Raw genomic sequence first — 18,592 nt, 5'->3', positions numbered from 1 at the left:
CCCCTGATCCGTTCTTAAAATATATCAGTGCCTTCGTTTTGTCTCAAGATGCACAGCAGTAATGTTTTTTTTTTTTTTTTAATAAATGTCCTAATTGAACTATAGCCTAATACTGGCTTAGTCGGTGAATCCAGGTCTAAATAAATAGATAGATAGATAGATAAATTTAAATTAAATTTATGCATTTAGCAGACGCTTTTATCCAAAGCGACTTACAGTGCATTCAGGCTATCAATCTTTACCTATCATGCGTTCCCAGGGATTCGAACCCCCAACCTTGCGCTTGGTAATGCAATGCTCTACCACTTGAGCTACAGGAGCACAATAGGTAGATAGATGTAGATTTACTTACACAGTAGAAGTCAAACCAATGATGATGAAATATTTGTGGCTTGCAAAATGATGACATTTTAAATAAATGCAACAATAGTATACATACACACACAAAATTAAAAACAAGTATATATATTTATATACATATATGCGTGTATAATATATATACAGTGGGTACCGAAAGTATTCAGACCCCCTTAAATTTTTCACTCTTTGTTATATTGCAGCCATTTGGTAAAATCATTTAAGTTCATTTTTTTCCCCTCATTCATGTACACACAGCACCCCCATATTGACAGAAAAACACAGAATTGTTGACATTTTTGCACATTTATTAAAAAAGAAAAACTGAATTATCACATGGTCCTAAGTATTCAGACCCTTTGCTCAGTATTTAGTAGAAGCACCCTTTTGATCTAATACAGCCATGAGTCTTTTTTGGGAAAGATGCAACAAGTTTTTCACACCTGGATTTGGGGATCCTCTGCCATTCCTCCTTGCAGATCCTCTCCAGTTCTGTCATGTTGGATGGTAAACGTTTGTGGACAGCCATTTTCAGGTCTCTCCAGAAATGCTCAGTTGGGTTTAAGTCAGGGCTCTGGCTGTACCATTCACGAACAGTCACTGAGTTGTTGTGAAGCCACTCCTTCATTATTTTAGCTGTGTGCTTAGGGTCATTGTCTTGTTGGAAGGTGAACCTTCGGCCCAGTCTGAGGTCCTGAGCACTCTGGAGAAGGTTTTCGTCCAGGATATCCCTGTGGCCGGATTCATCTTTCCCTCGATTGCAACCAGTCGTCCTGTCCCTGCAGCTGAAAAACACCCCCACAGCATGATGCTGCCAACCACCATGCTTCACTGTTGGGACTGTATTGGACAGGTGATGAGCAGTGCCTGGTTTTCTCCACACATACCGCTTAGAATTAAGGCCAAAAAGTTCTATCTTGGTCTCATCAGACCAGAGAATCTTATTTCTCACCATCTTGGAGTCCTTCAGGTGTGCTTTCATGTGTCTTGCACTGAGGAGAGGCTTCCGTCGGGCCACTCTGCCATAAAGCCCGACTGGTGGAGGGCTGCAGTGATGGTTGACTTTCTACAAACTTTCTCCCATCTCCCGACTGCATCTCTGGAGCTCAGCCACAGTGATCTTTGGGTTCTTCTTTACCTCTCTCACCAAGGCTCTTCTCCCCCGATAGCTCAGTTTGGCCGGACGGCCAGCTCTAAGAAGGGTTCTGGTCATCCCAAAAGTCTTCCATTTAAGGATTATGGAGGCAACTGTGGTCTTAGGAACCTTAAGTGCAGCAGAAATTTTTTTGTAACCTTGGCCAGATTTGTGCCTTGCCATAATTCTGTCTCTGAGCTCTTCAGGCAGTTCCTTTGACCTCATGATTCTCATTTGCTCTGACATGCACTGTGAGCTGTAAGGTCTTATATAGACAGGTGTGTGGCTTTCCTAATCAAGTCCCATCAGTATAATCAAACACAGCTGGACTCAAATGAAGGTGTAGAACCATCTCAAGGATGATCAGAAGAAATGGACAGCACCTGAGTTAAATATATGAGTGTCACAGCAAAGGGTCTGAATACTTAGGACCATGTGATATTTCAGTTTTTCTTTCTTAATAAATCTGCAAAAATGTCAACAGTTCTGTGTTTTTCTGTCAATATGGGGTGCTGTGTGTACATTAATGAGGAAAGAAAAAAAACTTAAATGATTTTAGCAAATGTTTATAAATGTATTTTGTATAAACTGCATTATTATTATTTTTTTTATAATATATATATATAAATTATTATTATTATTATTATTATATGAAAAAATATACATTTATATATTTTTTCTTAAATTATTATTTTTATTATTATTATTTATAAATGTATTTTAAATAAAATGTTTCCAGCATTTTCTTCTGGCCATGTTTAGGCATCATGTAAAGACTTAGGGGAAGTCGTGGCCTAATGGTTTGAGTCTCAGGCCGGCAATACCACGACTGAGGTGCCCTTGAGCAAGGCACCGATCCCCCAACTGCTCCTTGGGCACCGCAGCATAAATGGCTGCCCACTGCTCCGGGTGTATGTTCACGGTGTGTGTGTGCACTTTGGATGGGTTAAATGCAAAGCACGAATTCTGAGTATGGGGAGAATAAGATGATAATTGATCACTTGGCTGTTTTAGTGACAAATGACTCTTTATATGGTCCCATGGTGTTAATCGAAAGATGGTATCGATTTTATCATTCGTTTTTAAGCAACCGTCATTGTAACATCCTAATGGTTCTTCTAGGCCTTCTATTCTTTCCCAACCCTCCCTTTGGCCTTCGCTGGCAGATCTCCAACTAGAGCACTCTGTCCCTGTGGGCAAATCAGCTGAGCACAGGCCCGTTGGCTGGGCTGTTAGTTCTGGCTGTAATGCAGGCGGTGGGAATGTGTGTGAGCTTCCCAGCCCTGTTTAATCTCTCCACTATCTGGAATGCTGATACTCTGAAGTGCTGCTTCAGCAACACGGACCATTCCGAGCGCAGAAATATTGAGTGTAGAGCATCGACAGTGTGGGCAAACCTTGGACACCTGTCTCAGATGTACCATAGACAGTCCATGCAGAGGCACTAGTTTGCATGAAAGGTTCCGCCCTTGACTTTGCTTCTCGCAGATAAAGTTCGTAATGAGACTCCTGGGCTCCAAATGGTTTAGATATTATTAAATATTTATGTTACATTCATTAAGTATTTAAAAACTATTTATAGAGCCATCAGCGAGAGTGGCATGTTCCTCCGTCAGTAGCTGTGAGAATGTAGCGTGGTCTTTTTTCGCTCAGCTCCTGTTAGAGAGAATTAAACAGAGCGTGCTGACTGCTTCGTGCCGTTTTGAGTGGGGCCAGAGCTGTCCGAAAGGAGACACAGAGGTCTAGGTGAGATGTGGATTGGCATGACATTCACAGATGCTTGCTGAAATCTCCATCACTCAGTTCTAGGAAAGACGGCAGCAAAGACAGAACAAACTCTGGTTGTTTGTTGCATTGTCATACGGAAATCTGCTTTTAAGTCCCGCTGGTAATAATAAACTTGTTTTATTTTATTTTTATTTATTTCTTGGACACTGCAGGCCAGGAACAAACACTGTGTAAGTGTAATTGTCTTCTGTGTTTTGTTTTGTTTTGTTTTGTTTTGTTTTTTTTTGTTTTGTTTTGTTAAATTTTTGTTAAATTTTTAATCTTTTTTTCCTATTTCATATTCTATATATTCTTATTGTATATTATTCTGTATATACATATTTTACTATATGTTTATAATAAAAATAATCAATTCATCATTAAGAACATTCATATAGTCTTCTGTAAAAAAAATCTGTAAAAAATTATTTATTTATAATTTGATAATATTTATTTTATTTTAAAAATTGTGTTAACTTATTCTGTTAAATACTTAGAGTACATATGTTAATATATATCAATATATAAATAATAATAATAATAATATATATATATATATATATATATATATATATATATATATATATATATATATATAAGAACCACTGAACCAATATAATTTATTTATTTGTGCAACTTTTTTTTTTTGACTACACTTTATTCTTTTCTGAACTTTTAGAATACATTTTCATTTAAACTTAATTTTATTCAGTTCAATTAAAGGGTTAGTTCACCCTCGAGGCATCTTAGGTGTATATGACTTTCTTCTTTCAGATGAATCCAGTCAGAATTGCCCTTGCTGTTCTAAGCTCTATCATTGCAGTCAGCGGGTGTTGCAGTTGAACAGTCCACAAGTCGTCAAATAAAGTGCGTGCATCCATGATAAAATGTGCCTCACACGGCTCCGGGGGGTGAATAAAGGCCTCCTGTACCGAATCCATGCATTTTCATAAGAAAAATATCTCAACCAGTAAATGGTCTCATTTTGGATTTCAAAGGCAGACTCTGAAGAGCATAATTTGATCAATTCAGTTGCCCTCTTCTCCATGACCTAGACCAAACCACTTTTTATATACTGTAAGGTGAAAGGCATTAGAGCTTACATAGAGAGAAAAAGAGCGCTGGAGACATTGTGTCCTCAGGTTATGATGAAGACCCACATACATATGTTCATCTAACATTTCAAAACAGAACCCGAGGAACAAAAACATGCCCTTGTCCTCCATACACTGAATCAGTTTGGAAGCATACTGATACTTGAAGGTATATATCACACACACACACACCCAGCTCTGTTTTCAGTCTTGTTCAGGGGCCTGAAGGAAGGGCTGGTGTTTTCATTTCATATTCATAAATCATTCATACATCTCACCACGTCCGTCCTTTAGAAAATCAGCCCCTCGTCTTTATATTGAGATTCCAAATGTATTTCCCCATCCACATCTCAGACGTAATCCCCCTGCCTGTCACTCTTTCCCAGCTCTCAGCTTTGACGAGAGTGACACATTTATGAGATATTTTCACTGAGCTCTTATTCTTTTGTATTGCTGAGGCTTTGGCTCTCTAACACAATTAAATAGATGTTTGAGGCTGAGGGTGGAGTCCAATCTGAAATTTTAACCCCTTGCCGTCTGGTGAGCAGATAGCCCCTTTAAAGTGGTGGCACTTAAGGTATTTCCAGATGTTTTTAGAATTTAACTTAGAAAGCCTAATTAATTCAACTGTTTTACATAGAGATGTGAGGTCATTTCAACATGTACTGGTGTTAATCTGTCATTTTATTGACAATTGAAATGGAAATGTCAATATTTTTTCCCAGGAGAAAATTATAGGCTGTTTCTGAAGTTTTGTCAGTTTAACAGGGACTCTTTAATATCCATAGGTGTTTTTTTGTTGTTGTGTTTTTGTTGTTGTTGTTGTTGTTGTTTTACATTTTAATAGAGAGTTTGGCGTCAGTATTTTTTTAATGCAATATATATATATATGTATATTATATTATATATTATGTACTGCAAATACAGTAAAACCAGTAATATTGTGAAATACTGTTACTATTTAAAATTCCTGTAGTGCAAAGCAGATTTTTTTTTTTAATTTTTAGTCACATGATCCTTCAGAGATTATTCTTTTATGCAGATTTGGTCAAGACACATTTTCATTATAAATGTAAAAAACAGTTCCTTAAATTTTTATTTTTACCAATTTTGCTTTTCACTTTTGATAATTTTAATGCATCCTTACTGTATAAAAGTGTTAATCTTCATAAAGGAAGAAAGAAATTGAACCAGAATGTTTGCGTCACAGGTTATTGATTTCAATCTAAATGTTAAAAACATAACTGTGCGCTTTCATACAAATACCTGTGAATGCTTCTTTATCTGTCCCCTGCATGATAGTCATCCAAATGCATGAGTTTTATCACAGAGGAGCCTTACAAATTGTTCTTTTATGGATGTCACCCTGAGAAACAATTACCTGAATAGAGCTTTATATGCTGTTGTTTGTTTACACTTTCCATGATTAAATATTTTAAGTTTTATTATTTCTTTTTAACATTTTTTACAGTTTTATTATTTAATTTAAAGCCAGTTTTATATATCGGTTATTTTAGGCAGCTTTAAGAACACCTTTACAAACAGCGTTTGATGGTTTTGCCACTTGAAATGCCCTGCGTGGGGTGTTCAATAACCGTTTGGATCTCAGCCAGTAAATGAGAGCGTAGAGAACATCTGGTGTGTGAGGAGATATCATAAAGCAGCTACAGTTGCTATTTTAATCACTTTCACTTAATAAAAGAGTGATGGACTCCTGCAAGGTCAGGCCTCACACATCACAAATGGAATATTTGCACGCATGCACACGTCAGATAACTCCTTAACTCACCAGCAGGTCGCTGTCATTCTCAGCTAGCCCACCAACACTTTCTGTTATCGCTTCTGTTTCTCTCACTCTGTTTCTGTTTTAAATTCAGCCCATGCCCATGCCCATGCAGTGGATACTACACCTTTAAAAATAAAAAAAACCTTGTTCATATTAGCTACTAACAATAAATTATTTAAAATTTGATTTTAAAAATTACAAACATTTTTTTTAAATATTCACAAAACATTGGGAATCAGGAAGATTTGGTTTATTTTTGTCTCTTATGCTTACTAAGACAAATAAAATAAAATGAAATAAAATGGTAAGATTGAATAGTGTAATATTATTACAGTTTAAAAGAACTGAATTCTATTTGAAAATATTTCAGAATGTAATTTATTCCTGTGATGGAAAAGCTGAATTTTCAGCATCATTAACACAGTCTTCAGAAATCATTCTAATGTGCAGATGTGGTGCCCCTAAAATACAGTGTTAAAAACAGTTAAAACTGCTTAATATTTTTGTAGAAACTGTTTTAAGAATTGCATTTATTGTACTGTATTAAAAGAACAGTAATAACAAAAACATATTTACTGTAATAAAAGAATAGCATTTATTTGTAACATGATAAATGTGTTTTTTTTTCTATCACTATGATCAATTTAATTCATAATGTACTTTCTAAAATAATTTTTATATCAAATAATATAATATGTAAAATTATATTAAAATATACTGAAATAGTATATCAAGCATTTTACAAGTTGGTGATAAAATATAAGACATCACATTTTTATTGTTTTATTTCAAGCTTTAATTTAGTACATTTATGCAAAATTTGTGTTTTTGTATTTTTTCTAATTTACTTTGCAAAGTTTTCCATTATTTGAGATTTTATAAAAAAAAAAAAATGTATAAAAAATAAAAATGTCTTCATTGTAGAAAACAAACATGAAACACTATGTTTTACAGTGTACGCTTTTCCTCTTTGCATTTTAACATGGGCTTCAAAGAGACAGATGCAGTATGTTCTCTTAGTGTGCAAGTGCTTTAATGCTGCTCATTTTGGTCCTTGCACACACACACACATCAAAACCCTTCAACAAGCGGCATACAGTGTCTGTATCGTGTGCGCTATCCTCTCAGACCCCCATTAGCCAGCCTCACAGTGTCTCTAGAAGAGGCCATCAACACAACAATGGATTCCACCAGTGCGTGAGTGAGAGACAGGTAGAGATGTACCCAGCTAAGCCCTCCAGCATTTCATAGTCTTCATTTACACCGCTTTCAGCTTTAACAACTCACTCTTTCAGTCTCCTCTCCATCTTGGGTTTCTCATGTCGCCAATCGCAAAAGCAGCATGGAAGATCAGACCAAAATACCCCTAGGGCGGCTGTAATCTCAGAAAGTTTTGTCTGAGACTCTTTGTAAACAAGGTATCCTCACCTTTACCCAAGTCTTGCGCACTCCTGGTCAGTTTCTATATCACTCAGAAGGCCACGTCCCATCTAAATGGTTATTTTTTGCCTTTTATGAAGATAATATGAAATCTGAATATGTGTGACTACATGATGATTGACATTTCTAATGTTCGACTGTGTGTGTGTTCTCTTCACAGCAACAGGAACAGGACCCCACTAACTTGTACATCTCGAACCTCCCGGTTTCAATGGATGAACAAGAGCTGGAGAACATGCTGAAGCCCTTCGGACATGTCATCTCCACACGGATACTGCGAGATGCCAACGGGGTCAGCCGAGGGGTCGGCTTCGCCAGGTAACCTTGACATCCGACACTCTCTTTGGCCCAATCAAGACTAGCCGGAGCGTTTGTTCAGGAGGGCACTTATAAAAACATCCCTCTTTCTTTTCCTGCTTTTCTCCCTCTCTCTTGTGTGGCGCGTGTGGGGTGGGTTGGCTGGTTTTCAGGGTCACTGGCTGTGTAAGAGATCCCAGCAGCGGCTGTGTGTGTGTGTGTGTGTGTGTACAAGTGTGCCAGCCAGGCAATTAGCCATTCAGCCATGATTGGGTGAGCAGAGCTGAATGGGGCCGCACAGAGGAGAGGAGCCACTCCAGAGAGCACAGACTAAATCAAGACTCCCTGCAGCCTGAAACTAACACTATATAACACCTCTGCCACTCTTTATTTTTCTCTCTTACGCTCTCTCTTCCCCTCTCCTCTCATTCTCTAAACTAACACATAAGGATGTTTCTTCAATTACAGGAACTTTATTGTCCCAGAGGTTAAAACTAATAGATTTCAACTTATTTTTGGTATATGAAGATTACATTCAAACCGGGAACTTTTTGTCATGCCGTCATCATTTATTTTGGCTCCTTTTTAAATTAGATTTCTGTATCAATTTATTCCATTTTAATTGGTTTACCCTAGACACAGACTTTCAATCATAATTTCAATCAAAATATAAAATGATGAATTATTGATTTAAAATAATATAGAATTCAATATCATTTAAAACATAAACATAGTGAAATAAGCTTAATTTTATTTTATTTTATTTTTTGCGGTCCATCATAATTTTGGCTGTAAAAGGGTTTTATCAAAAGTTGTTTACCAAAGAGACTAGGTGGGTCAGTGAAGAGAAGGTTTATATGAAATATGTGGGGGAAAAATCAGAAAAATCAAGGTAAATATCAATTGTGAGCAGGTTATTTTGCATAATTTCTAATCATGTTGTTGCTGTACATTAGTCAATTTATTGAAAAGTGTAAAAATATTATTTAACTGTGTATTTATTATGCATAAAATACTATGAGATTAGCCTCCTAAAGGAGTCAATTATTTCATTTCGACTGCATAATGTTATCAAACCAAGTTAAAACACATTATTTTAAATATGGTGGAAATTGCATTTGTTGAGGCTGGGATGAATGTATATGCACTGTTAGACATTGTTAGTAGACCAATTAAACTAGTGAAAGTATGAAAAGTGTGTTTTATTTTCCAAAGGTCCACAGGGCCAAAAATGTCTGAAGAAATAGCTGAAGAAACAGCCATAAAGCAAAGTTTTAAAAAGCTGAATGTGTTCAGTTTGCAATGCGTTTTCACTTCAGTCATGGCCGATGACTTTCATTCTGATTGCCTCATTCTGTGTGTTTCTCTTCGCTTCGTTTCTGTCACAGAATGGAGTCCACTGAGAAATGTGATGTGGTGATTCAACATTTCAACGGAAAGTTCCTCAAAACCCCACCAGGAGTGCCAGGCAAGTGTCAAAAACACAGTGTGTTCTAACAATATTGTGTCCTAACCAGGTGCAAAGCGATAAAGTGACAATCAACTTGACATTTTGTTGTCTATTTTCACAGCTCTGTCCACAGTAAAATCTCATTGCTATGAAGTCCCTCTCCATATAGCTGTATATTAAAGAAATAGTTCAGCCAAAAATGACAGTTCTGTCATCACTTCCTCACCCTCGTGTTGTTCCAAGCACATAAATGATGACCGAAATCTCATTTTTTTTATGAGCTGTCCTTTTAAATATTAAACATGCTCTGATTTGCTGATTTGGACATCAAAATTACACCTGTATCGCTCACTATGTCAAGATTTAGATGTATACTAAACCCCCAAGCTCAGTGTGATCCAAAGCTCTCATGTGGGGAAGCACACGTCCCCCCACTTTGAGTCGCTCTGCTCATCAGCTTCATATGACAGGATCTGATTTATAGGTTGATTAAGGTTTAATTTAAGCTTGGTGTGCCGGAGGAAAACAGTTCCCAGAGGGCAGCAGAATGTACTGCATATACTAGAGACAAACATTTATACTGAAGACAGCATTTAGAATGCATTTAACTTACATTACGTGATGTATTTCAGAGCGAAACAGAATATTAGTGAGATATGATGTAGGGTGGGACTTGATTTTATCTATTTTATGCACATTAAATTGGACTGGAAAAAGTGGGCTGTGATATTATTGGTTGGCATTATTTTTTGGCCTTGTTCCAAAATCATTTTAAAGGCTAAATGTGTTATTAGATTTGCTGATAGATTTTTCTTTAAAGGACATTTCCGATTATAATCTTAATAGACGGTATTTGTGGCATATTGCTGATTACAACAAAAATCATGTTACTGCTGTTCAAAAGTTTGGGATCAGTAAGATTTTTTATGTTTTTTAATGGAGTCTCTTTTTAATGCTCGGCAAGGCTGTATTTATTTGATTAAAAAATACAGAAAAAGCAGTAATATTATAAAATATTATTGCAGTTTCTAATATTAACTTCCTATTTTAATATACTTTAAAATAAAATGTATTTTTGTGATGCAGCGCTAAATTTTCAGCATCATTAATCCAGTCTTCAGTGTCACATGATCCTTCAGAAATCATTCTTATACGCTGATTTATTATCAGTGTTGAAACTGTTTAATATTTTTTTGGAACCTGTGATACTTTTTACTTTGATTCTTTGATGAATAAAAAAAATTAAAAAGAACAGCATTTATTCAAAATAGAAGTCTTTTTCAATATAGGTCTTTACTATCACTTTTTATCCATTTTACACATCCTTGTTGAATAAAAAGTATAAATTTCTTTTAAAAAAAGAAAGAAAAAAATTACTGACCCCAAACTTTTGAATAGTAATGTATATTGTAACACAATTATTTTTTTTTAATAAACACTGTTCTTTTTAACTTTTTTGTTTATCAAATAATCCTGAAAAAAGTATTACAGGTCCCAAAAAATATTAAGCAGCACAGTATTTTCTGTTTTATCAAATAGATACAGCCTTGATGAGCATAAGAAACTTCTTTAAAAAACATTAAAAATCTTACTGATACCAATCTTTTGAACAGCAGTGTAAGTGCTATAAAATATAACAATATAAGTATAACCCCAAGACATAAACCATATGAAAGTTAACATGATTTTGAGATGAAAAATTTCTTTACCAACCATTTCAGTCCAATCCAACTTTGTTGCCATGAAAACATAATGTCGTAAACAATAAAACGAATGTAAGTGTTTTTTTTTGTTTTTTTGTTTTTTTTTTGCTTATTTTTAAAGAAAATGATGGGATATAATTCAAAATTACTTCCCATGGTCATCAATATTAGGCAGATTAAGCTTAACTAGTATTGAACTCAGAGTATTCCTTTACAGTAACAAACACTCAGCAGTCATGCTTAAAAAAGACCAGAGACATTTATTAAGAAAGTCAATTCTGTCCCCTTTAACAATGACAGACGCACACACAAATGTGTAAACAGTGTTATTTAATGGTGTAGTTTTGCAAAGCTCAGGGTATTTTCCTCAGTAATGTGCTTGTGGTGTTCATTTCCCTGCTGTTGCTGAGCTTTCTTGATTCCCTTAGAGAGAGGAAAGGCGAGCAAAGGCAACAGAATCAGAGCTGGAGAGGTTAGGGTGGATGAGAAAGGGAGAATATGCGATTCCTGTTGGATGCAGTAGGTGTGTGTGTGTGTATGTGTGTATCTGTCTGTTGTCTGTTTGAAGGAGGCATAGGCAGAGGGCTTGGGGGGGGGGGGGGTGTAAAAGCAACTGACAAGACAGAGAGAGAGAATAGGAAGAGAGAGATTGGAGAGGGCAGCCTGCAACTCTGGCAGTTGCTGTGTGATTTGTGGGGTGTAGCGTGCGGCTCGGTGTCAGACCCAAAGACAGTGGGATGATGGATGACTTCATCTATACCTCTCTCTCTCTCTTTTCTCAGTACTAACAGACTCCTGGCCAACTCAGTTTTGTTGTTACCTTTACACTGTGTCTTAACCCGGTGCGACATGATAAAGCGACAAGTGATAAAAATGTCTTCCATGTAAATCTGAGTTGTTACTACTAACCAGCTGCGACTGCGACAAGCAATGGGCATTTTTTTTCCCCAGTGAGTTGGTTTCTATTTCTGAAGCGTTTTCCTGGCCTCATCCACACCGAAATCTCATTGGTCTAAATAAAATATAAAATAATATGTTATATTAATATAGACTACCGTTTAAAAGTTTGGGGTCTGTAAGATTTTTAAATGTTTTTGAAAGAAGTCTTTTCTGCATTTATTTGATCAAAACGGTTACAAGACATTACAATTTAAGATAACTGTTCTATTTGAATATATTTTAAAATGTAATTTATTCCTGTGATGCAAAGCTGAATTTTCAGCAGCCATTACTTCAGTTTTTTAGTGTCACATGATCTTTCAGAAATCATTCTTATATGCTGGTTTAGTGCTTTTTATTATCAATTTTAATGTTTTTGTGGACTTTTTCGGGATTCTTAGAAAGTTCAAAAGAGCGACATTTATTTGAAATAAAAATATTTTGTAATATTACAAATGTCACTTTTCTGGTCACGTAATTTAATTGAATTTGATTGAATAAAAATGTTTATTTCCTTCAAAAAAGAATGGAAAAAATCTTACAGAACCCAAACTTTTAAATGGTAGTGTATTTTAAATGTCAAACATGGCATTTTTGTTGTCAGTATAGAGAAACAAATTACAGATTGATGCTTGAGGAAACAGTTTACTCAAAAATGAAACAGTCATTGACGTTCCCGGTTTATTAGTCATTGGTTACTAATAAAACACATATGACTTACTTTCTTCCTTGAAACACAAAATAAATTCAGAAGACTGTACTCAATAAATTGAGTTGAAGTCAAGAATGACTCAGACAATCAAACAATGCTTCAAAAAGACTCTACTCAAAAGAATGATTCAATCACAAATTACATTATATATTGCTATGCCCCTTACTAACACACCAAGGAGAGTAAAGACTTAAAGGGATAGTTCATCCAAAAATGAAAATGTTGTTATCATTTACTCACCCTCATGTCATTCCAAATCTGTATGAGTTCCTTTCTTATGTTGAACATAAAAGAAGATATTTTGAAGAATGCTGGTAATCAAACAGTTGATGGTACCTATTGACTTCCATGGTATTTCCTTCGCTACTATGGAAGTCAATGGGGACCAACATCTGTTTGGTTCTTCAAAATTCTTCAAAATATCTTTATTTTTGTGTTCAACATAAGAAAGAAACTTATACAAGTTTGGAGCAACATGAGGGTGAGTAAATGATAACAAAAGTGTCCTTTAACTATAGCTATTCCTTTAAATTGAATTGTTCAACATAACAACATGGCTCTATAAGACTTAAAATATGATGTTTTCATGGATCTTTATATAGTGGTCCACCTCCATTATATGTATATGTGTGAACATTTTTTAAACCTTCTCTTTTTGTGTTCCATGAAAGGCATACAAGTTTGGGGAAACACAAGTGGGAGTAAATTGACTGAAATTTCATTTTTGGGTAACATATCCCTTTAAAAAGCCATTTTGAAAAAAAGAAAAAGCTTCTACTGAGAAATGAAAGGCAGAGAGTGAGAATAAGGTGATATTGGGCTCTCCTAAATCAGGAATATTGCTACAGTCTTAGCCAGCCATCTGATAATGCATTCAGCCTTGAAAAGGAGCCATGCATGTATTGATATCCAGGTTTAAAGCTCAAAAATAGCGCCTCATCGATTTTCTCTCCCTCCCCTCCTCTTTTCCATCTTTCTATCGCTCTCTCTCTCTCTCTGTACTTACTATGTAGTAAGTGGATCATACGAGCCTGTGGAATAACTATGTTTTGCACGAGTGGTTCCTCTCGAAACTTGCTCTGAACTGAAGATTCTTTCAAACAGGTGTAGCATTATTAAAACATCAGATATAAAAGAGATCAAATTTGCTGTATGCTTTGACAGAAAAAGCGTTACCCACCTGCATCGCACCTATTCTTCTTCTTACACAGATTGATTGTTGAAATGTCTATGCATGCATTTTATTCGATAGCAAAAAGAAAGAAAAGAACCTCCTTGTTTGTCTCTTAAAGGGATAGTTCACCCTAAAATAAAAGCTCTTTCATCATTTACTCACCCTTATGTTGTTCCAAACCCGTATGACTTTCATGAAGTGCTTGCTATCACTTGCTCTGTCGTTCTCCTCTTGTCTCCATCTGCTGTAGGTGTGTGTTTGCACGCGTGTTGTCCTGATCCAGCTTACTCAGGCTTTTCTAACAGGCCACGACGGGGCCATCAGGCCTGCATGCTCTCATAATTACACAGGCTCTTAGGCAACTTGCTGATGCTGGGGTAGATAATGATGACGACCGTGTAATGCCATGACCCCTCCATCACGCACGAGCTCCCAGTCATGGGACGTCCAGTGCTCCTTCCTTTCTGCTGATCTTTTCTACATGCCCAGCTGAAGCCTGTGGGCTCTGTCAGATCTTGGAGTGCGTTTCAGGCAATTTGGCCGGCATCCTGATCTCGACCTTAAGCCGTTTCTTTTTTCCCCCTCCCTTCTTCTCTCTGTCTCACCCTATTCATGAGTAAAGTGGCCTGAGGGAAGTCTTAATGGTGTGGGTTTGGGAATCAAGGCACGGATGTAGTGCCATAACACTACACACACACATATGCATTCATTCTGGAACATTTTAGCTGATGGTAATTGAAGGTAAAGAGATAAAGGTTTAGATACAGGCACATATTTCTTATTTACTGTGACACAAGAAAGAAGCACTACTCTACACAAAACTGAAAAATAACTAATTGAAAGGGGAATGGGTATATGTAGCAAGGGGTCAAGGTCTGGCTGATAAGTTTGGCCCTGTGAGCCCCTGCTGGTAGATGCTGTAACTACACAGTCTTGCTCTAAAAAGCAGTTTATTTTATTTATTTATTTATTTTTTTTTTTTAAGTTGATGGCTGTTCAAAAACAGCTGTGTATTGTGACAATATAAATATAGAAGCAACTTATATGTCAGTAATGTTTCAGTATAGTATAGTAAAAATGCTTTTTTACAATGCTTTTGAAAACATGAAATTGTCTTACTTTTTTCCTGTCTGCTGCCTTCGACATCACAATTCAGGATAGTTTGCTAGTGAAAGGCTTGGAATTTGCCACATATCACCAGAATTTTATTTTCATATATTATTATTATTATTATTATTATTATTAATTATTACATTTACATTTATTCATTTAGTAGATGCTTTTATGCAAAGTGACTTACAAATGAGAAATATAACATGCAATGCATCTTATTTAACAATTTTTTGCCCTGTAGTTAAAAAGGAATAAAATGTTATTTTGTTGTAAAATTATTATTATTAATAAATATTTTTGAGTAATTTTCTTTTTAATTAATTTCCATTTATTTATTTATTTATTATTTCATTTTGTTCATGCCAAAAAAGTACTTTTTTTTGAAAATCCTGGAAAAGACAGACAGATTGTTGGGCAGGGTGTTGTGTATGTTTTCCCACAGACTGATCAGTAAAGTGACTTGTTAAATTGCTCTGTGTGTGTGTTAACTGAGACTGAGGGAAAAGTGGGCCTGTACTGAAGTACTTACAAGCCCACTGACAGTGAGACTGTGTGAGAGAGAGTACTTACACTCCACTGTCTGTGCTGATGGAAGGGGAAGCTAAATTATATGGCCCGTCAGTGTGTGAGAGGCCAGTCTGATGTGTGTTTTCATGTGAGTGTATGTGTGTGTGCGACATTGGGATGACCCATCAAATTTGGTTCCACTTGACTCGCTAATGCCTGTGAGACTAGGAAATCAAGCTGCCACGGAGCGATACACTCTCTGAGGATTTGTTTGCTTGCAGAGTTGAATGGGGCATGTGTGTCAGCGGAGAGGCCAGAAATCACTAAGGGAGAGACCTAGTTGAAAATCCGGGATAGATAATTTTTTTTTAAATATAAATATATATATATATATATATATATATATATATATATATATATATAAAAATACATCTTTATAGTATTTTATTTATTTATTTATTTATTTATTTATTTTGCAGCCAGATGGTGTAGTTATGACATCTACCAGCAGGGGCCAAACCACTATAGACAATCATATTGTTCCACAGTTTGAACGTATCCTTAATCTATTTCAAAGCACTCTGTCTGTTTACATACCACACCATCGAAATAAGATATCAGTCCCCCTTTCAAGATGAATCTGCCAGTAATCTGATGATCTGGTGTGACGTTATTTTTGGACTGTTTTGAGTTCAGTTCTTGCTGTGTTTGTGTTCCAGTGGTGAGGTCATACTGGAGGGGTCTCAGGTAAGGGTTTGGCGGGCCAGCGCTGAGGCGTGGAGGGATCTGTAACATTCTGATGTATTAATGAGTGCTGAGCTGGTTTCTGACTGATGTCTTATGTTTGGATAGTCTGTACTTCAGACAAGGCGCTCACACGCTATGTGTGGGAGAGAGAGAGAGGGAGAAATTCTATAAAGGACGTGCTAATGAAGCTGTTTATTTTCCCTGGACTTACTGGCGAACATAATGGGCGCTGGCGCATATCGTTCTCTCATGTTCTCTGTTTGCCTCTTTCTCTCTGTCTCCTTTCTTTCTTCCCTTTTACTGTATGTGTTCGTTCACTCTCTATATTTAGTGCCGCTTGCTAAGGCATGCATTGCTCATTCTTTGTGTTGGATAAGTCTCAAAATATGGTGACACTCTCAATCACAAAATAATCTTTTCAATAAATTTATCTTGACATTAGTACTAATAGTTAAGGATTTTAATTAATATTATTAATTTTTTTATATATTTTGCTTTTTATTTAAATGTTTAGAATTCTGTATTATTTATACTTAACAAACACACTACAATTCAAACGTTTGAAGATTTAAAAAAAAAAAAAAAAAAAGAAAAAAAAAGAAAGAAAGAACTATATTAAGCTCACCAAAGCTGCATTTATTTGATCCAAAAATAAATAAATAATAAATAATAAAAAATTTTTTTTTAAATTTTTTATACTTGTTTTCGCTTTGAATAAGTTTTAAAATGTAATTTATTCCTGTGATGGAACAGCTGAATTTATAGCAGGCATTACTCCAGTCTGCAGTGTCACATGATCCTTCAGAAATCATTCAAATTTGCTGATTTACAGCTCAAGAAACATTTCTTACTATTATCAATGTTGACATTTTTTGTGCTGATTGATTTTTTCCATAATAATTCCATGATCATTTTCAGGATTCTTTGATGAACTGAAAGTTAAAAAAAAGTACATTTATTTGATATAGAAATGATTTGAACAGTAGTGTACTGTACTTTACTACAAAATGTAAAGAACGATGTTGTGCCAAACCATTTAATTTAAGGTAGAATAAAAGATTAAGATCTAAAATTCTCCTTTTATATGGGGTTTCTTGAATATTTAATTTATTAATGACTAAAACATCGAGGAACATTTTCGTCACCATATTTTATGATAATTTTGATGATAAAATGGGTGGGAAAAATCCCATAGACTTACAATACTTACACCCTAGTAACTGCAGCGCAAAAGCCAATCAACACTGGTGGCGAGTTCTGTGCAAGCAAGAAGCACTCATATTTTCTACTAAAACTGTAAATGTGTCATTTATTGTCTCTCACATTTTCCCAAAACTCCCTGGATTTGTGCGTCTTTTTCTAAAACTACTCCATTTCCAGTTCTCTGCTCTTCACTTCCACAAAACTCACTCAGCCTATCTTTTCCTTTTCCCATAACCCTTGAATAAGCATGAACCTGTTTATTTTTCTCTGCAGGGACGCGACAGTCATCTTAGTGTACGAAAAGTGTTTAGATTCGGCTGTAGTCTTTAGAGAGAATGGCAGTGGTTAATGTGATGGAGGGCAATGTAAATACCCCAAACTCTCTGCGTTGAGGCCTGCTCTGAGAGCTGAACACTAAGTCAGATGGATGGCTTTTACAACGCTCATAAACACACAAACATGACGCCCGTAACCTCGCATACAGGAAATGCTACAGGCCCTCGTGATTCCTCCAGTGTCTCATCATGCCAGCATGTGCATTTAAATCTTTGTCATGTTTTTGAGCGAGAGGAAAGAACACTGGGTCCTAAATGTGAGCTGACCTAGATTCATATTTAGTATCTATATATCATAATATATATATATTACTATAGATATATATATATATATAATATATATATATATATATATATATATATATATATATATATACATATATATATATTTATATATAGTTGCACAGTAAATCAAGTAAAAAATTATGATTATGTCTGCCGTGATTTGATATTCAGTGAGCTCGTGCTGAACTGCTGGTCTCATGATACTGTGTAAACTTGCATTGACAGCTTTATTGATCATAGCAAGATGGGAGCATTCTATTATTGATGTTTTGCTCGCTTTTGGTGTATAATTTATTCAAAATCTGATAACAGGTTTTTTTATTCTGCTAAGAGGGCCAGAGAGAAGTTAACTCTATAGGATTTATATAGATTTACTGATGTGTAAAACCAGGGGCAGTTGCCAAACCCTAGCCCAGTCAGGTGTGCCATGAAAAATTATCCAAACTTCATATCTCTATTATAATTCATTATTATTATTTTAAATTAGAGGGTTTTACAAATATTTAACCAATGATAAGTATTACAGAGTGCTTGTCACTAAAGCTCGT

The 18,592-nt window shown here is 35.6% G+C and overlaps 1 protein-coding gene across 1 annotated transcript in view; it reads left to right on the top strand.

The window, feature by feature from the left end:
* LOC109106615 (RNA-binding motif, single-stranded-interacting protein 3-like) overlaps positions 1-18,592 on the top strand; it is a 139,523-nt gene that overhangs the window by 92,888 nt on the left and 28,043 nt on the right. The window contains exons 5-6 of the mRNA XM_042741485.1: positions 7,740-7,897; positions 9,265-9,344. Coding sequence (XP_042597419.1) covers positions 7,740-7,897; positions 9,265-9,344 — 238 coding nt within the window. The remainder of the gene's footprint in view (positions 1-7,739; positions 7,898-9,264; positions 9,345-18,592) is intronic.

The sequence above is a fragment of the Cyprinus carpio genome, chromosome B16 (assembly GCF_018340385.1).
Source record: "Cyprinus carpio isolate SPL01 chromosome B16, ASM1834038v1, whole genome shotgun sequence".
Lineage (NCBI taxonomy): Eukaryota > Metazoa > Chordata > Actinopteri > Cypriniformes > Cyprinidae > Cyprinus > Cyprinus carpio.
The sequence above is the reverse complement of the archived record's forward strand: the minus strand, read 5'-3'. Positions and strand labels throughout refer to the sequence as shown.